This window comes from Tetrapisispora phaffii, chromosome 6, assembly GCF_000236905.1.
Source record: "Tetrapisispora phaffii CBS 4417 chromosome 6, complete genome".
NCBI lineage: Eukaryota > Fungi > Ascomycota > Saccharomycetes > Saccharomycetales > Saccharomycetaceae > Tetrapisispora > Tetrapisispora phaffii.
In genome coordinates this window covers 525,371-544,404 of record NC_016525.1, presented here as the reverse complement: position 1 = coordinate 544,404, position 19,034 = coordinate 525,371, and the positions used below count along the sequence as shown (strand labels likewise).

The 19,034-nt window shown below is 32.5% G+C and overlaps 8 protein-coding genes across 8 annotated transcripts; 6 read left to right on the top strand and 2 right to left on the bottom strand.

Moving 5' to 3' along the window:
• Positions 1 to 193: 193 nt before the first annotated feature.
• Positions 194 to 2,215, top strand: TPHA0F02460 (uncharacterized protein; the record flags this gene model as incomplete). Its single annotated transcript, XM_003686113.1, has 1 exon — positions 194 to 2,215. One exon carries the CDS (start codon positions 194 to 196, stop codon positions 2,213 to 2,215), a length of 2,022 nt encoding a protein of 673 aa, XP_003686161.1.
• A 196-nt stretch (positions 2,216 to 2,411) lies between these two features.
• TPHA0F02450 (sorting nexin-8 family protein) lies at positions 2,412 to 3,827 on the bottom strand (the record flags this gene model as incomplete). The annotated part of the gene is made up of 1 exon (XM_003686112.1): positions 2,412 to 3,827. One exon carries the CDS (start codon positions 3,825 to 3,827, stop codon positions 2,412 to 2,414), a length of 1,416 nt encoding a protein of 471 aa, XP_003686160.1.
• Positions 3,828 to 4,572: 745 nt separating this feature from the next.
• Positions 4,573 to 5,316, bottom strand: MDM12 (ERMES complex subunit MDM12; the record flags this gene model as incomplete). Its single annotated transcript, XM_003686111.1, has 1 exon — positions 4,573 to 5,316. One exon carries the CDS (start codon positions 5,314 to 5,316, stop codon positions 4,573 to 4,575), a length of 744 nt encoding a protein of 247 aa, XP_003686159.1.
• An 827-nt stretch (positions 5,317 to 6,143) lies between these two features.
• Positions 6,144 to 8,540, top strand: TPHA0F02430 (uncharacterized protein; the record flags this gene model as incomplete). Its single annotated transcript, XM_003686110.1, has 1 exon — positions 6,144 to 8,540. The coding sequence occupies one exon, from the start codon at positions 6,144 to 6,146 to the stop codon at positions 8,538 to 8,540; it is 2,397 nt and encodes a 798-aa protein (XP_003686158.1).
• Positions 8,541 to 9,176: 636 nt separating this feature from the next.
• On the top strand, positions 9,177 to 12,692 carry TPHA0F02420 (uncharacterized protein; the record flags this gene model as incomplete). The annotated part of the gene is made up of 1 exon (XM_003686109.1): positions 9,177 to 12,692. The coding sequence occupies one exon, from the start codon at positions 9,177 to 9,179 to the stop codon at positions 12,690 to 12,692; it is 3,516 nt and encodes a 1,171-aa protein (XP_003686157.1).
• A 387-nt stretch (positions 12,693 to 13,079) lies between these two features.
• DTD1 (D-tyrosyl-tRNA(Tyr) deacylase) lies at positions 13,080 to 13,650 on the top strand (the record flags this gene model as incomplete). Its single annotated transcript, XM_003686108.1, has 2 exons — positions 13,080 to 13,144; positions 13,257 to 13,650. 2 exons carry the CDS (start codon positions 13,080 to 13,082, stop codon positions 13,648 to 13,650), a joined length of 459 nt encoding a protein of 152 aa, XP_003686156.1.
• Positions 13,651 to 14,053: 403 nt separating this feature from the next.
• Positions 14,054 to 15,127, top strand: DUG3 (glutamine amidotransferase subunit DUG3; the record flags this gene model as incomplete). Its single annotated transcript, XM_003686107.1, has 1 exon — positions 14,054 to 15,127. The coding sequence occupies one exon, from the start codon at positions 14,054 to 14,056 to the stop codon at positions 15,125 to 15,127; it is 1,074 nt and encodes a 357-aa protein (XP_003686155.1).
• A 654-nt stretch (positions 15,128 to 15,781) lies between these two features.
• TPHA0F02390 (uncharacterized protein) lies at positions 15,782 to 16,666 on the top strand (the record flags this gene model as incomplete). Its single annotated transcript, XM_003686106.1, has 1 exon — positions 15,782 to 16,666. The coding sequence occupies one exon, from the start codon at positions 15,782 to 15,784 to the stop codon at positions 16,664 to 16,666; it is 885 nt and encodes a 294-aa protein (XP_003686154.1).
• Positions 16,667 to 19,034: the final 2,368 nt, after the last annotated feature.

The window sequence follows — 19,034 nt, the reverse complement described above, 5'->3', positions numbered from 1 at the left end:
AGTTTTGGTTGAACGACTGCTATCGGTAAACAAGAACAGAACTATATATATATATATATAAACATTCCTTTCGTGATGTTCAAACAAGTAATTTTATGGACAAACTTCTAATTCTCTTCTCTTCTCTTGCAAAATATTTCTTGGAACTGTCACCTTAATAAAAAGCAGGTTATCAAGACAGAAAATACAAACGATGCAACTGTTTAGTTTCTTAGTCACCGCTCCACTACTTGCTTCCATTCTTGAAGTGCAAGCATGGTCTCCGCACAATAGTTATACACCAGCAAATGTCACTTGTCCAAACGATTTTAATTTGATTAGAGAAGGTGCAAGCTCATTATCAAGTAATGAGACTGAATGGTTGAGCAGAAGAGATGAAATCACCAAAGCTGCTTTGAAAGAATTCTTACAAAGAGCTACCTCTAATTTCACCGATTCCTCGATCGTTAATGAAATTTTCGGTGCATCAAACTCATCAAATTCTTCTAATTCTACTGTCTCGAAATTAAGGGTCGGTATTGCTGCCTCAGGTGGTGGTTACAGAGCTATGTTGAGTGGTGCAGGTATGGTTGCTGCTTTCGATAACAGGACCATTGGCGCAAATGCATATGGTTTCGGTGGTTTATTACAGGGTTCTACTTACCTCTCTGGTTTATCAGGTGGTAATTGGTTAACTGGTACTTTAGCATGGAATAATTGGACTTCAGTTCAAGATATTATCGACAATACATACACCGACAACTCCATTTGGGACATTACAGATGGTTTGGTTTCAGGAACCGCTAATAACACGCTAATGTGGGAAACTATATTTGCTGAAGTTGCTGGTAAAAGTGCAGCTGGTTATAATACTAGTTTGGCAGATTACTGGGGTCGTGGTTTGGCTTACAATTTCTTCCCAAATTTACCAAATGGTGGATCGGGTTACACTTGGTCAACTTTAAGAGATTCCAATGTCTTCTTAAACGCTGAAATGCCTTTCCCAATCACAGTCACTGATGCAAGAGATCCAAACACCACTATTTCTTACGTTAACTCTACTATTGTCGAATTTAATCCATTCGAAATGGGTTCTTGGGATCCATCTTTGAACTCTTTTGCTGACGTTAAATACATTGGTTCTGCTGTCAACAACGGTTCCCCAATTGTCGATGGTGTTTGTGCCGCTGGTTTCGATAATGCTGGTTTTATTATTGGTACTTCTTCAACTTTATTTACCCCTGCTATGTCTTCAGCTGTCGGTACCCTTTTAGGTAATTCAAGTTCTACAGTAGGTACCTTTTTGGTTAACGAAATTGCTGTCGATACTAATGATGTCGCTAATTTCGGTCCAAATCCATTTTATGGTTCTTCTTTTGGTATTTCAAACATTGGTAATAAGGATATCTTGACTTTAGCTGATGGTGGTGAAGACAATATCGAATTACCATTGATTGCTTTAATACAAAAACAACGTGATTTAGATGTTGTTTTTGCTCTTGATAATTCAGCTGATACCGCTGAAAACTGGCCAGATGGTAATGGTTTGATTAGTGCTTACCGTAGACAATTCTACCCACAAGGTTCAAATATTTCTTTCCCTTACGTTCCAGATGCCGAAACTTTCGTTAGCGAAGGCTTAAACAAAAGACCAACTTTCTTTGGTTGTGATGCCGCCAACTTAACTAATTTGGCTTATGTCCCACCTTTAATTGTTTACTTACCAAATTATGAAGTGTCTTATGCTAGTAACACATCCACTTTACAACTAGCTTACAATGAAACTGAACGTTTATCTATGATTCAAAATGGTTTTGAAGCTGTTACTAGAGGTAACTTCACTGAAGATTCGAAATTCTTAGGTTGTGTTGCTTGTGCAGTTATGAGACGTAGTCAAGAATCTTTGGGCTTAGATTTACCATCTGAATGTCAATCTTGCTTTGATACATACTGTTGGGATGGTAGTCTATCAGATAGTGCTGCTTTGGACTCAGCAGCAAACTCTACTTCCACTATCTCTTCTACATCAGCTTCTAACTCTACTACCATGAGCATTAGTATGACTACTTCAACTTCTGCATCATCTTCGAACAATAACGGTACCTCTGCATCTTCTAATTCCACTCCATCCAGAAGTTCTACCAGCTCTCATAATGGTGCTACTTCTCTTGATGTCACTACCAAGATTACTTTGGTGACTGTCTTTATCTTTAACTTTTTGTTGGGTAACTTTTAAGTGAATGTATTAGTATATTAAAAAACATTGTATAACATTTTTTAAAAATATGCATTATATAAATTGATAGATCATGATACCCTTAAATAACTAGTCAAAATCTTATTTTTATGAAAGTTGAGATATATATATCCTTATTTAATTACAATTTATCTCAGGATTTCTGCTTATTTTCACAATTACTTGATAATTGGAATTATTCTATGGTTGCCATTCTAGTTAAGTCCACCGCAAGTGCTTCCCATTCGTTAAGCTCTAGCCCATGATATTTTGCGTGCAAATTAGTCCATTCTTGAAAAGTTTCAGTGATCATAAACTGTGTCTGTTGAAAAATAATGAATTCTTCTAATATTGTTTTTTTGATTAACCAAGATCTATTGATTTGGTCTGCAATAAGTTTTTTGTCTTGATTTAGACGAATTAGGATAGTATCATATTCTACACCACTGACATCTGGTTTGCCTTTCATTGACTCTAGTTTTTCTTCATTTAGTAATACTCGTTTTCGGAGATTACCTATGCTGTTTGTTGCTAATATATCATAACGTTGGCGGAGTTTTTGTAAAGATTTCAATGTAATAACATATGTAATAAATTTTGGTATTAGTCTGTTAACCATCTCCAAATTTTCCTTCTCTTGCAATTCGGAAGATTTACTTAGATGTTTTCCAATCTCATTTAAATGATCATTTATATTGTGAGTGGTATTACTGAAAGTGGTAGGATATAATGCATTTGTTTGGATTGTAAATTCATTTAAATTGTTTTTAAAAAGCAAATTGTGTTTTGCAATTAGATATTCTTTATAACGATGCCTTTCGACAAGATTGAGAAGCTTACTCCATAATATGATGGATTTATTTAATGATTTTGGCAATGAATTCCACTCATCCATTAATGATGGCACAAATATCCTTTTAAATTCTTCTTTCACTTTTTTATCGTGATATTCATCAGAAGTGTCGTATAATGCAGTTTTTCTCCAACTAGATATTTCGATAGGTACCGTCAAAAACGTTGACATTAATTCCTCCTTTTTTAGAACCGGATGTCGAACTACCATATTAATAAATTTTGATAAACCATCCCTCCTTGCGTCAAGAAATATTTTAGATGGACTTTGTAGTCCGACATGCTTTGGTGGTAATAATGGAATAATTCTAAAAGGATATTTTTTCAATAAAACATTTCGTAACCATAAAAAATCTGAGTATCTTCTAATAACTGATTTACCTGCTGTAGCGTTTGTATTTGGGATATCATTTAATATCGTAATTTTATAGTTCAAATGTTTAAAAATTAGTCCTTCCTTTTCATTGATCTCTTCTAAATCTAATAAATCAGGCGATATGGGGTTATATGAATTTCTAATTTTAGTTGACCATTTTTCAAAACTTTCGACTCTATTATCCAATGTCAGTTCATCATCATCACTATCCTCATTTCGATTCACAAGACCATCTATGTAGAATTGATTGGACAATTTATCATCTTCCCTAAATATATTTTCATTCTTCTTTGGAAGTGACAAATAATTGTTTTCACTCTCCTCTGGATGGTTTCTATTATTTGTATCATAATAACCTTCATCATCTGAATAAGAATTTCTCATATTATTATGTTCTTCTTCAATTTCACCTTCGTAATATAGATTATCAGAAGAATGCCTTACGTTTACAGTAGCATTACCATTAGTATCCCAAATAGAATCCCTATTTTCACCATTATGCTGAAATATCCCAGATTTCGTGAATATTCCATCTATTCCTTCATATTCATTAGTTTTAAAACCATTGGGTTTTTTGCATCAATTTTATCATTATTAAATTTATAATCAACGTTCCATGGTGGTTGAGGGTGGGAAGAAGATTCCCATGCATTCTCATGATCTTCCAAGCTCATTTGAGTTTCCTAGATTATGAAAACTGGATAATTAAGATATCTTAAAATTACACAGATGTTGTTCTGTCCTAAAACTATTGTTGTTCGCCAGATAAAGTATTTAGTTATTTTATTTTATATATCTGCTACACTTATTTACAAACTTAATAGTTCAAAATTTTGTTCTATCTCCTGATTATGTTCTTTTTGATAACCGAGCGAGACATTCATAATACTTAATTGGTATTTATACTTACAAGCTTTAAATGTAAAAAGTATGCTATGACCTTTACTTAAAAAGTTGAATGATATATAATAACACAATTCGTACTAATCAATTGTTTACTTGAATCAGAATGATTGTATATGTGATGGATTTACTGTAACATTATACTTCAAAGTAACTTAAAAAATACTAAATGGTGTTTTGTAGTTGAATATGATGATTTATCTTTCTGTTCAAGTTTCCATTCTAATCAATCTTCTTCTTTAGAAAAAACATCAGTCTCTTCATCATTGAAATCCAAGTTAATCCAGCTTGGCCATGCAAGTTCTCTTGTTAAATATTCCTTTAATTTATCCGATAAAAACAGTTCCAGCTTACCTATATTTTTTAAAATAGAACCTTCTTTTTGATTTTGTTCACCTGCTTCAGTTTCAATTGACAAGCTTCGTATTATGAAAATTCTTTCTAAACGTCTATTTGCTGATATGTTGAACCCGTTAGGTTCATTTACCATACTTTCTTCTACCAAATGGCTATCATTTATATCACATAAAAAACTAAAGAAAGCTTGTTTTGATAAATACGCTAAAATACATAATGAATGAAATCCTAGATTCCCCACAGTGATTTTTACAGGCAATGTCATGAACTCTGCACTTGGATAGTTAAGAACCAGTTCTGCTGATAACGTGAATGATAGGTCACCTTTATACTCCACTTCTGTTAATATTTGAACATCATTGGGAGATTTTTCAATGACTTGATCATCACTAAGTTCATTCTGAATATCATCGTAGAAATCGACTAGTGGTTCAGTTATTTGTTTTATTTTAATGTCTGGTGCAGTGGACCCTAGCGAAAACTTTTCTAACTTCAGATTTTTCACATAACTAGGTAGTGTGATCGAATTTAAAAAATTATTTAAACTCTGAAATATTGAATTATTTAATTCTGAATCATTAGATAAGTTATTCCAATTGATATCAAAGGACATGAGTGCTCAAGAGAAGACATCAATGGAGTTACTTTATCCGAGTTACAGTTCAATAAAACCATTAATTCTTACTATTGTCAGAATTATTGTTTAACTTGTAATATCTTTTTTATATAGACTTATTTTTAAAATAATATGGTTTCCGTTACGAGTTGCTTTTACCATAATAAAGATATTAAATTAAAGGATAAAGGCAAATAGTCAAGGTTAATAATTATAAACGCCAATATGGTAAATAAATATACCAGTTAAAAGCTACATAAATACAATTGTCAAATTAATTCTTAATATTTACTTGGTTTCGATGATATTAATTTACTTTTTGTTTTACAAGCCTGAATTTAGGAGTAATTTCTTTTGTCTATTTTTTAAAGTACCCAGTCAAAGACTCCACATTAACTTACTTGTGAATTGAAAGATCTTGTTATATTTTATATTCGTTAACACAGATATCAATAATTTACATAAATATATCCCAGTTGTTATGTATACCACTACTCCCCATTCAATTATAAAACTAAGAACCCTTTCCCACTACTAGGTGACATGACACAAAAAAAATGTTGGTTATAATTCAATGAGACGCCAATAAATAAGTATATAAAGAGATATTGAAATAAGAACATGTATAGAAATATAATTATATACAAATACAGTTAATTCTATTTATATTCTATTTATATATATTTGTTTGTTATGCACCATTGAATAACATTTAATAATTTCATTGGATAATTCCATTTGATCTTTTGTCATTAAGGGAATAAGAGGGTGGTCTTCTAATATTGTCACATTAGAAAAATAAATTAAAAACATATAAAATTAATATGGTATTGGCACCTTTACAAGTCGTCACTGACAATCAAAAAGTCAATCGGATTGAAAATTTTAAGAAGAGTAACAACAATAATTATATCAATGAGGATTATATTAATATTAAAAATACAAGCAAAATTTCTTATAATGAAAATGACGTTGTACAAGTCATAAATAAAAAAGACAATTTAATTAAACAAAATAATGAGAAGTTGAATAGGAAAAAGGAAAAAACAAATTTATTGTGCAAAACACCTCCATCTGTAATCAAGGATAATTCTAAGAAATACTTTAGAAGAGAATGCCTTGGCGAAGGCGGTTTTGCTCGTTGCTTTCATATAAAAGATGATGTTGGGATTTCATTTGCTTGTAAAATTGTATCCAAGAAGTCAATTAAAACGGAAAGAACAAAATTCAAATTATTGTCAGAAATTCAAATTCATCAAAACTTAAGATATTCTCATATTGTAAAATTTATGGATTGTTTTGAAGATGAATTGAATGTATATATATTGCTAGAATTATGTCCAAATGGGTCTTTAATGGATCTTTTAAAAAAAAGAAAAATCTTGACCGAAGCTGAAGTTAAATTTATGACTACACAAGTTTGTGGCGCCATTAATTATATGCACTCAAACAATATTATTCATAGAGATTTAAAATTAGGTAATGTATTCTTCGACAAAAATTTTAATATTAAAATAGGCGATTTTGGCTTAGCAGCAACCTTATCAAATGTTTCTGAAAAAAAATATACAATGTGTGGAACACCAAATTATATTGCTCCAGAAGTTATTTTGAGCAAGCAGATTGGTCATTCTTTTGAAGCAGATATTTGGTCCTTAGGTATAATGATTTATGCAATGGTCCTTGGAAAACCACCATTTCAAGCTAAAGATGTCACTACCATATATGAAAAGATTAAATTGTGTCAGTATGAGTTTCCACCTGACAAATATATCACTAATGATGTTAAAGTATTAATTCAAGATCTGTTGGTATTAGATCCCAGCCAAAGACCAAGAATAATGGACATCTTGAAATATAATTGGTTCAAGCATAGTTTTCCACCAAAACTACCTTCTACTATATTTACAGAAGTTCCATTATATTTCATAGAACTATCGACATTGAATTCTTTAAAGCACTTCAAAAATTGCTTAATTTCATGCCAATTAATAGTAGATCTATCAAAGAATAATAAGACTCCTTTTCATAATGTATTTCTAAATGAAAGACAGAACATCAAAAATAATCCAATCAATACCAATTTAACTAATAATAATGATGTCTTACAATTCTGTGATACCAGCTTCAATTCAAATAATAATAATCAAGTGCGGAAAAGTGAAAAAATTAGGAAAATGAATGAATTAAATGATGACATAAGAACAAATGTATTAAACCCAATTGGCACAACTAATTTAATTAAATCTCGTAATGCTATCAAAATTTTAAATAAAGCTTGTCTTGATACCTTAACAACTTTATTAAAGATTGAACAATACAATTACAATATCAAACTAGATGAAATCGAACAAGATGAATGGGCTACGCAGAAAATGCCCATTATAATAACGAAATGGGTTGACTTGACAACATCAAGCATCAAATCATCCATTTTTCACAATCCTAAAGCTACAGAAAATTGCTTTATTTATCAGTTATCTACGGAGGATATTGGCGTTTTAAAAAGTAATGGAACTACAATACTGAAATTATTCGATGTCCCTGAATATTGGTTAATTGAAACTGATTTTAAAGTAGGTTGGATAGCAAAACACAAACAATATAACGATAATTCAAAAAAAAATACAAATTACAATACGACTGTAAGCACTTCAATGACGACATCAAATTCTTTAAATTCAAATAAAGATAATTTAAATGACCAGAACCGAATGGAAGCTAGAACAGAAGAGATAAATACCAAAAAAAATATGGTTTTTGTTGAGAAATATGAAGAATATATGAATAAAAACTTAACAAGAGTCTCGACATTTGTTAAACAAAAATACCATAAGGATGATATCTTTTTAAGAAGATTCACCAGATGTAAAGAATTCGTAATGTTTGAATTAAGTGATTGCGGGTTCCAATTTAATTTTAAAGATCATTTTAAAATAGTATTATCAGATAATGGCCATATTATATCAATAATTACACCAAAACAAGATTCATTTGTATTAAGTACAAAACATTTTTTGAGTGTAGCAAAATATTTGAATGCTAATCCTAAATCGACTAACTTGGAAACTGTTTATTTAAATACAATCTCGTATGGGAGCTGCTCACAACAGGAAGTTAAAAATAAATTAAAGAAATTAAAATTCAATCAACTTAAAATATTAGAAAAAATTGAAATGATCAAAAACATATTGAATCAAAAATCGCATGGTACTATATAAATAGTTACCTATGTTTTTTTTATTTTTATTTTTATTTTTGTTTGTTCAATATATAAATATATTAGTGCATTCCATTATCTTTAAAATAACAAAAAAGCATAATAATAATATTATTATTATTATTAAAGTCACTGTCACAATTTCAACATTTGTGTCATCCCGGTTTCCACAAAATACCAACCTATAATCTCGAAATGGTAAATCAACCTAATCAGGTAACTTACCAAATACGGTAATTAAACATGGCCCAAATGTCATCCATCGCTGGCTCATTTGCTTAATTATAAAATATTTTCAGCCAAATTTTTCTTGACGTAGAAATGTCCGTGGGAAATTGAAAAAAATACGCGTTTTCTTTTTTTGGAGTGAATTGGAACAATACTGAAACGCGTTGAAGATCAAATCTCATCAAATTTGTAGATAATTCCTAATTAGTTTTTGTTACTATATTTAGATAAAACATACTCTTTTAATTACATAAATAATTTATGTCAATATTTGTTCCTAACATATATATATATACAGGTACATTGTATAATTGAATACAGATAAAATTTTTGAAAAGGTTCTGTTTCTTTGTTTGACAGTAGGATACGACATTGCAGTTAAAGCTAGAACGTACTGCATTTATCTCGAATGAGCAACAATAATGATTTCAATGGAAACAACTATGGAGAGTATGAAGATCATGATATGAGCTATAACGATAATCAGCAAAATCTTTACAATCAAAATTCTAACGATGCACGCAACTATAATAATGGTGAAACAAGAAATTTCACTAGAATAATTTCAAATAGACCTGCTCCACCAGAGGTGTTCCTAACTAATAATAATAATAATAATAATAATAATAATACTAGTAATAATGGTAGCCCCGGTGTTGGCAGGACAGATACTCAAGCATATAATTCTTTCATTAACGTTAGGCCAATAGTCCATAATACAGATCCAATAAATCAACCGCATAATGTATTTGTTGATAATACCGAAGCTTCAAACTCAAGTAATAATGTCTCCATCGCTACAGGCACACCATTGCATACAAATAATAATTATGCGCTTCCAAATCGTATACCATCAATAAATATAATTAAAAACTCTGAAGTGATACCTCAAAGTCCACAAACTTATCAGAATATAGAAATGGATAATTTTAATGACGAACTATATTACCACCAATATAACAATACAAATTCTGGTGATAATACACATCACTTGAATAACACTGCTCCCACATTTCTAAGACGAAATAGTTCACAGGATAATGTATCAATAATAGATGACTATGCACAACAAAATGAAACAAGACCAATTTTTAACTATGATCAGCAATATGATTACCCACAAAGCAACATAAACCAATACCCTTATGATGCTAACAATAATATGAACGGCAACAATGGTCCTACCAAAGTTGTTTTTGATGATGATCCAGAACAATTTTATATCGATCATAACGGTAGTGATTATCAGATTTGTACTTATTTAGGTAATGATGGTGAAATGGTTAACCCATATTCTTCGAATGTTTCATTTACAAATAGCGAGCAAAATGAAAGCTATTTGTCACCTTATAAAAGTCAAAATATCAATGATGGTGATGTGGCGGATATTCCAAATAGGTATTCCCATGTCAATTTGGGTGAATATAGTTCAGCTGAAGATATGGATGATGAAAATGTTTTGAAAAAGGAATCAGCATATTTGCATGTTAATAGACTCGAATCTAATTCCTCTAATTCAAATTTTGGAGATGACCACATAAATCCTTTATCCATGAATTTTGAGGATGCTACATCAAGAGATAACCTAGTCAACAATGATCCTGCTAGCACAAATAAGTTAGTAAGAAGAAATACAACGGTCATAAAAAAATTCAAATTGTTAATGGGTAACTTTATTTTCGATTCCCCTATTAGCAAATCATTGTTGGGCAAATACTCTATTGCTGTAGGTGGTGACAGCAAATTATCAAACGAATTTAAGTTCATGAGGTACCAGGCCATTACCTGTGAACCTAATAAACTATTCGAGAATAATTTCACTACAAGGCAATTGCAGTATGAGGTCCCTAGGCAGACAGAATTGATGATTGTCATAACCATGTATAACGAGAACCATATATTATTGGGCCGAACATTAAAAGGTGTCATGGATAATATCAGGCATATGGTAAAGAAGAAACATTCAAGTACCTGGGGTCAAGACGCATGGAAAAAGATCGTTGTTTGTGTTGTTTCAGACGGTAGAGCAAAGATTGACCAAAAATCTATGGCTTTAATGAGTACCTTAGGATGTTACCAAGATGGGTTTGCCAAAGATGAAGTGAATGGTAAGAAAGTAAAAATGCATTTGTATGAACATAGTACCATGATGAATATTAAGAGTGTAACAGAGGATGATTTAGAAATTGTTTGCGATCAATCAACGGTCCCAATTCAATTACTGTTTTGTTTAAAGGAACAAAATCAGAAGAAAATTAACTCACATAGATGGGCATTTGAAGGTTTTGCAAAATTGATATCTCCAAATATTGTCACCCTATTAGATGCTGGTACTATGCCTGGTCATGATTCAATTTACGAGTTATGGACTGAATTCAAGAACACACAAGTTGGTGGTGCATGTGGTGAGATTAAGGCCGAAATAGGTCATTTAGGTAAAAATTTGATCAATCCACTGGTTGCATCGCAGAATTTTGAATACAAAATGTCCAATATTTTAGATAAAACAACTGAATCAAATTTTGGATTTATTTCGGTATTACCTGGTGCATTTTCAGCATATAGATTGACAGCACTCGAGGGGGAGCCATTGATTAAATACTTTTACGGTGAAACTATGGAATCTGAAGTTGACAAATTAAATTTTTTTTCATCTAATATGTATTTAGCTGAAGATCGTATTTTGTGTTTTGAAATTGTTACAAAAAAAGAATGTAATTGGATTTTAAAATATAGTCGAAGCTCATATGCTTCCACGGATGTACCAACTCGTGTGCCTGAATTTATTTTGCAAAGAAGACGTTGGTTAAATGGTTCATTTTTTTCAAGTGTATATTCACTTTGCCATTTCCATAGAATATGGACTAGTGGTCATTCAGTGATTAGAAAAGTCATGTTATCAATTGAATTCATGTATTTGCTATTTAACACAATTATGTCATGGTTTTCTTTAAGTTCCTTCTTTTTAGTTTTCCGTATTCTGACACTATCCATCGCTGTTACTTATCATTCAGCTTTTAACATTTTATCTGTTATTTTTTTCTGGTTATATGGTATATGTGTTTTATCCACATTCATTTTATCATTGGGTAATAAACCACAGAGTACTGAAGTATTTTATGTCATCACTTGCATATTTTTTGCTGTTCTCATGATTTACATGTTATTCTGTAGTATTTTCTTGAGTGTTAAAGCTTTTGAAAATATATTGGACGAAAGTATTATCACTTTTAAGGGTCTAATATCCACTCGAACATTTAGAGATGTCTTAATTTCTTTATTATCCACGTATGTCCTTTATTTCATCAGTTCAATAATATACCTACAGCCATGGCATATGTTTACAAGTTTTTTGCAGTATTTACTGCTAAGCCCTTCATATATTAATGTTTTGAACATTTATGCATTTTGCAATGTCCATGATTTATCTTGGGGAACAAAGGGTGCTGTTTCTAAACAGCTGGGCAAAATTACAACTCATGAAGATGGTACATTCAAGATGGAGATTTTGGTATCAAGTCAAGAAATTCAGTCAAATTACAATAGATATTTAGGAATTCTTAAAGCTCCAGAGGATCCTGAAGAAGCAAAACAAGAAGTGCCTTTCAGTGAAAAGAAAACGGGTTATTACGCTAATATAAGATCCATGGTTATTATATTCTGGGTCTTAACTAACTTTGGTGTTATCGCGGCTGTCTTATTAACAGGTGGTATCGATGATTACTTAACTTTACACAAAAATGTAGGCTCAACTTCATCAAACGATTCCCCTATTATAGAAAGTGCAATTCTACCTGTCAATGCTACGTACTACTTAACTGTTATTCTATGGTTAGTTGCGTTAACTGCGTTTATCCGTTTTATTGGATGCTCCTGGTATATGATAATGAGAGTTATTAATAAATCTTTCCATACCCATAATTAAAGCAGAATAATACTATACATGATTATTACATATTTTTAAAGTTTACACGAATACATATAAATATATATCTGCATTTATTATTTACCTTACATTTAAATTACTCATCCATTTATATAATTACCTGTTTTTGAGTATATTTGACGTGTTCCTAAGTTTTTACATAGTCAAGACATCAGATTCTAGTTTCAGCACAGTATCGTTTTCGAATTTTGGCGGGAATTGAAATTCTAGCTCAAAGCTTTATATATTTAGCATATCATGATCTCGACAGAATCAAGATTTATAATTGTAAACCATAAATATCTAAATCACTTAATACATTTTTTACAGTCGATATAACTAGTCTGTCACCAATTAATCATATACAGTAATCTCAATTTATTAGCTATGAAAGTAGTCATTCAAAAAGTTAGTCAGGCTTCTGTTGTTGTCGAAAAACAAGTAATTTCAAGGTATGTATAGTAGCACTCGTTAATCAGTCCACTCAATTGTGAGGGATCCTATCTCACTATTTAACAATTATTAACTAATTACGATTGCTTCGACAATATACCCTATAAGCAGTATAAAACATGGATATATGTTATTGGTTGGTATCTCTACCGAAGATACAACCCAAGACATTGAAAAGTTATCAAAGAAAGTGTTAAATTTGAGATTATTCGAAGATGAAGAAGGTGCAGGATGGAAAAAAAATATAAAAGAAGTAAATGGCGAGATCTTATCTATTTCTCAGTTTACTCTATTAGCAAGAACAAAAAAAGGAACCAAGCCAGATTTCCATATGGCTCAAAAAGGGCATATTTCTAAAGAAATGTACGACAACTTTCTTAATTTATTGAAAAGTGACCTAGGGGAATCGAAAGTACAAGATGGCCAATTTGGTGCAATGATGAGTTGTTCATTAACGAATGAAGGTCCAGTGACAATACTGTTAGACTCTAATGTTAGTACATAGAAAAACCTCAATAGGTCAGATAATTAATTGATACAGTTGCTGGTGTAGAATCGTAGTGTTGTGATATTATTTAATGGATAGTACCGTTAATATATATTAGACATTTGAAGCAGTATTAATGCACATACTTATATATAACTGTTATCTCTTTGGCGATGCCCTTGATATTTATGTATATATATTTGGTCACATGACTTACCCAACTGTGGTTCCTTTCTAATAGAGTTATTAAAATAGTCATCATCATCATCATATTTATAATAGTCTCTAATTATTATATATATATTGACATAAGAGTAAAGTTTCCAACACTCACGTTAAGTCTTTATCAGATTATGTAGTTACGTTTGTAGTTCGAAACAGCCAACTAACATAAAAACCTGTTAGGATTAGTAAATATAAGATGTGTAGATTTTTGATCTTTAAAGGGAAGGAACCAATACGGCTATCCCATCTACTTACGAGGCCAGCTCATTCAATTATAAATCAGTCATACGACAGTCGATTACGTTTAGATAGAAGGCGTCCCATGAATGGGGACGGTTTTGGTGTTGCATATTATCCATTAGATGTAGAATTAGACAAAGATGGACCATGCATTTTTAAAGCTATTACTCCAGCTTGGAATAATCAAAATTTGTCCACATTAGCAGAAAAAACAAAATCAGACTTAATATTTGCTCATGTCCGTGCTTCTACATATGGTGTTTTATCAGAGACAAATTGTCATCCATTCACTTATCACAATTTATGTTTTATGCATAATGGTGGAATATCTAATTTCCAAAAAATTAAAAGGAAATTATTAAATCATATTGATGATGATTATTTAAATTTTCTACAAGGTAGTACCGACTCAGAATGTGCTTTTGCACTGTTTCTAGATACATTAGAAAAATTAGGAGCCAATCCAAAAGATAAAGAAGGTCAATTTGGTCATACTATATTAAGACAAGCATTGTTGAAGACTATAGAATATATAAAAGATTGGACAAAAATTATGAATACGGATGAAATAAAGGTTGAACCATCTTTATTAAATTTTGCCGTTACGGATGGCTCAACTGTCGTTGTTTCACGATATATTACATCAAAAGTTGATGAAGCAGCTTCCTTACATTTCAGTTGTGGATCAAGTTTCGTAGAGGTTTCCCCTGGAGAATACAGGATGGAAAGGTTAGATAGAAATCAAGATGTTATTATGGTTGCCTCTGAGCCATTAACTTTTGAGAGAGGCGATTGGACTGCAGTGCCTACAAATAGTACATTGACAATTAAAAAACAAACAATTTTACTGCACCCAATCATTGATGAGTATTATCAAGAGGATCCTCAATATATCAGAAACGCTACTCTTGCAGAAAGTAAAGGTCTTATGGGATCAATTCCACTCTCAAAAAGTGTCGAGAAGAATGTCCCTCCATTGGAAAGAGAAGGCCGTTCAAGACCATTATCGACAAATATTCGCCTAGCATGAATAATATTTATCATTAAATTTATTATATAATGAATTAAAGTAACATTATATTGTAACCTCAACAATAAAACAATATTACATTGTAACCCCAACAGTAAAATAATTATTATTCATTCCTTTTTTCAATTAATGATATTTACCATATGTAAGGTTCTTCCGAGCCTAATTTTCAACACGGCTATATCCATCACTATGTGAAAAGTTATCGGTAAGTATGACAGGATAAATATATTAAATAAATAAAAGAAATTGTCAATTGAGGTTTATGTTATTAGCTGTAATCAACTAAGGATAAAATCCCATCATAGTGTCAATTATAATTGAAAAAATCGGATTATTGTTGGTTTTATAGATGATATAGTTATTACCTTAATTTAGGGATCATGGAATTTAATAGAAGAACTGAATCCAATAAACAGCGTAATTGATTAATTTGTGGTCTGACATTAAATGATATAAATAGAGGTTACAATTCTGTATCGAAATATAATAAAAGTCCCAATTATAGAAATGTAAGTGTACTGCCTTTATTATTTTTTTGACAACTTTTACAATAAGAATATTTCGAAGTCTGGGACATTTGTGTGAGACAAGAAATTTTACTTGAGTTCAATAAAAATAATCATTGATTACGTGAGAGTATTTAAAACAACAATGGTATCGAGCTTTGTAACGAGAACTCTTCCCTTGACTGGGTTGAGACTCTGCGAATTTGCTGCATCTGTTATTGTAATGTCACTTTTATCATTCGCAATTCATGAGTTTGGATTCCATGGAAGTAAAAAATTAACTACGGGTTGGCTGTTGGTGTTATCTCGGTTTTTTATTTTGCTTGCCGTTATCATAGGCTCATTGGTGACTCCTGGTTTAGTTATGGCAGGGCTACTATTGATTGGAGAATTCATAATGGCAGGCTTATGGATTTCTGCTTTCATAGTAATTGCCGATTCAGTTGGTAAGAATGGCTGTAGCAATAAACAATCGTCTACGTACAATCCTAATTATGGATCTATGGGTGATTATGGAATGTCAGGTGGCACTTACAATGAATTTACAGGTCAATACGGTAATCAAAGTAGCGGCCGTGCCTGTAACTCTATTAAGACATCCGTCGCCTTTGCTGGTTTGGCCGCTGTTTTGTTTATTATTAGCTTAATTCTAGTAATCGTCAATATTGTTGTTCCTGTTGGTAGAAACTACGGAGGAGCAGGATTATTTAAAACTGGTTCTTCTATGAATTCAAAGGTCCATCGTTCTAGTGCTCTGACCTTATCGGAACCAATTGAGAAAACGTACGCTTATGAGACAGGTGCTGGCGTCCCACAGGCAGGTACGGAACAAAGAGTAGCCGAAGACGGTGTTGCAACTAATCAAGTTGGCAACAATGTACCTGTGACAACTGCTGATCAACACACATTCTCAACCGGCGCTTCATCCAATGATGCTTTTATTCAAGAGAAGAACACTGGCATAGACGCTGCCAATGCAGCCCATAGGGCAGCATCAGGTGGAACTACTGTGAACCAACCAAATGTATAGATACATTTACCTAGTTTTTATGAGATAAAAAACAACGAATACTTAAATTCTTTAAATATTGGACATTTCCGGTCTTCAAGGAAACTTTTATTTAAGTTCAAGAAAACATACGTCTCAATTTGTGACAACCAAAATTTTTACATTAATTAATAATAACAGTTCTTATACTTTTTTATAAACCGTAATTTAATTATAATAATTAATCAACATAGAAGTACTTTTTATAATTTTATATTCTAATAAACCCAATAAAATTATCAAGAACCATTTATTAGAAAGAGGGAGAATCTTGATTTAGTGTTACATCATATATTCTGAATTCTAGATGATATTAGTTTGAGCGATAGTTGGTTGTTAATCATTATCCAGACAGGATTTGTTCTTACAATCCACCTTTGAGTTGTTGATGGATATATTTAACATGGTCTGTATTTTGTATATCTTTTTTTATTACGGGGTGCAGTTTGCAAATATCTTGAACCCCGAAGGTGTTTTTATCTTGCGCCTTAACAGTCATTGCATACTGAGAGGTTAGATTTACTTCTAGCAACGCCATCGGTTACTCAAGAAACTATGGCTTTTGAGAGAGGGGGGTTAGGCTCCACAGAGTAACGTATGATTGTAAATTATACACCATGTATAATTTGAAACCTCTGCACCTTTCAAATTTATGGCCATATCTGCTCCTACCAGACCGCGGCGATGTAACGTGTCGTATCGTTTCAAGTAGCTCTAGTTTGACAACCGGTAGCTGACAGTAGCTCCAAATAGGTACATATTTTGGTAATGTATTTGAATGCATAAGATGGCCCTAACTTTTCAAGTTCACTCTTGATGTCTATTGAATTGCTTGACATAGTAGATCTTGACATATATCTTAGCAGGCGTGGGTGAGAGGGTACGTGTTTACTACTTTTAATTCCCAAGTATGGGGCTACAAGTAATTGGGAGCCTGATTGACAATTAATGTTTGTAGATGGGTAATGACGTGCAACAATATGAGATTTAAAAATCTAGGCGAAGACTTGACAGGACCAAGACATCTGTCTTTATATGTGGGTAGTATTTTTGACATTAAAGGTATTCGTTTAAAATTTGGGTGCAATTACTATCCATTTAAGCGTTTAATGGGCGTATTTGCTATTGTTTCACTAGCAATATTCTGGAATTCACTAACCTAACAGTTCTCGAGAGGGTTTCGACTGTTTATCGCTTGCAAATGCCTGAAATAAGACAAACTGGCTCTTGCTCGAATGGGCTAAGACAGGGTGCCAAAATGTCAAGAGTTTGGCAATCTGAAAATGTATATAAATAGCGGATAGGTCTACCAGTTAAATTTTTCTTTGCCGATTTTAATATACTACAATTGTATCATCATAAGCCAAGTAGTACCAGGACATACAGCCTTTGAACCTGGTCATATAAACTAAATATCCATAAAAAATGAAATTCAGTCAATCTTCTATTATTATTGCCGCCATCACATCCATGGTTGCTGCTGCCGAGAATTCTGCTTCTTTACAATCCTCTGTTTCTGTCGCTTCTGTCTCAGCAGCTTCATTAGACTCTAAAATGTCCTCGTTTTTTTCGGTACATGCCTCCTACACTGCCAATGAGATGAGTTCTATGTACAACAGTTGGGTTTCTTTCACCAGTTCCACGGCTGCTTCCGGTTCCTCTGCGGCTGCTGCTCGTTCCTCCTCCAACGCAGGCTGCGCTACAGCCCGTCCAGTAAACAATCTAGAATTAGGCGCCGTTGGTGGTGCTGTTGCCGGTGCAGTCATGTTACTGTTGTAGGTGACCTACAACGTCAAGCCACTTTACTGAAGCCTCGACAATTCCTCTCTGATCTTTTTTCTCGCCATCAATTTAAAAGTTATTAATCATTGCTAAGTCCCCAGAAAGTAAGTTTCGAGGTCACTGCTCACAAAAAACACGCCTGTAACGTGCCCACAAAAATTGAGCTGCAGGAGACCCCTGTCACCATTTATACGCCTATGTATGTATATAGTTTAACAAACCACTTAGCGTATTCGATAATCTATTGTGCTATACTGGTGGCACGCACCCCTCTGTGACACAATGTGCCTTCTTGTGTCGTTGTGCATAACCTCAGCACGTGCATATCACGTGACAATCACGTGATATGCACGTGACAATTTATGTCTTTCTCTATTTCTTCACGCATCCGGTGCGTTTCCCGCCTAACTGCCCCCACCCGCCAAAACGAGAATAAAACGGAAAAAAATTTTCTTTCTGCGCCTGCAGCTTTCTCTGAGCGTTCGCGTGATCAACAATGACGAGCTCATTCATTTTGTGTGATGGTCAATGATGAGATTTGATTATTGAATATCATGTGTGATCATAT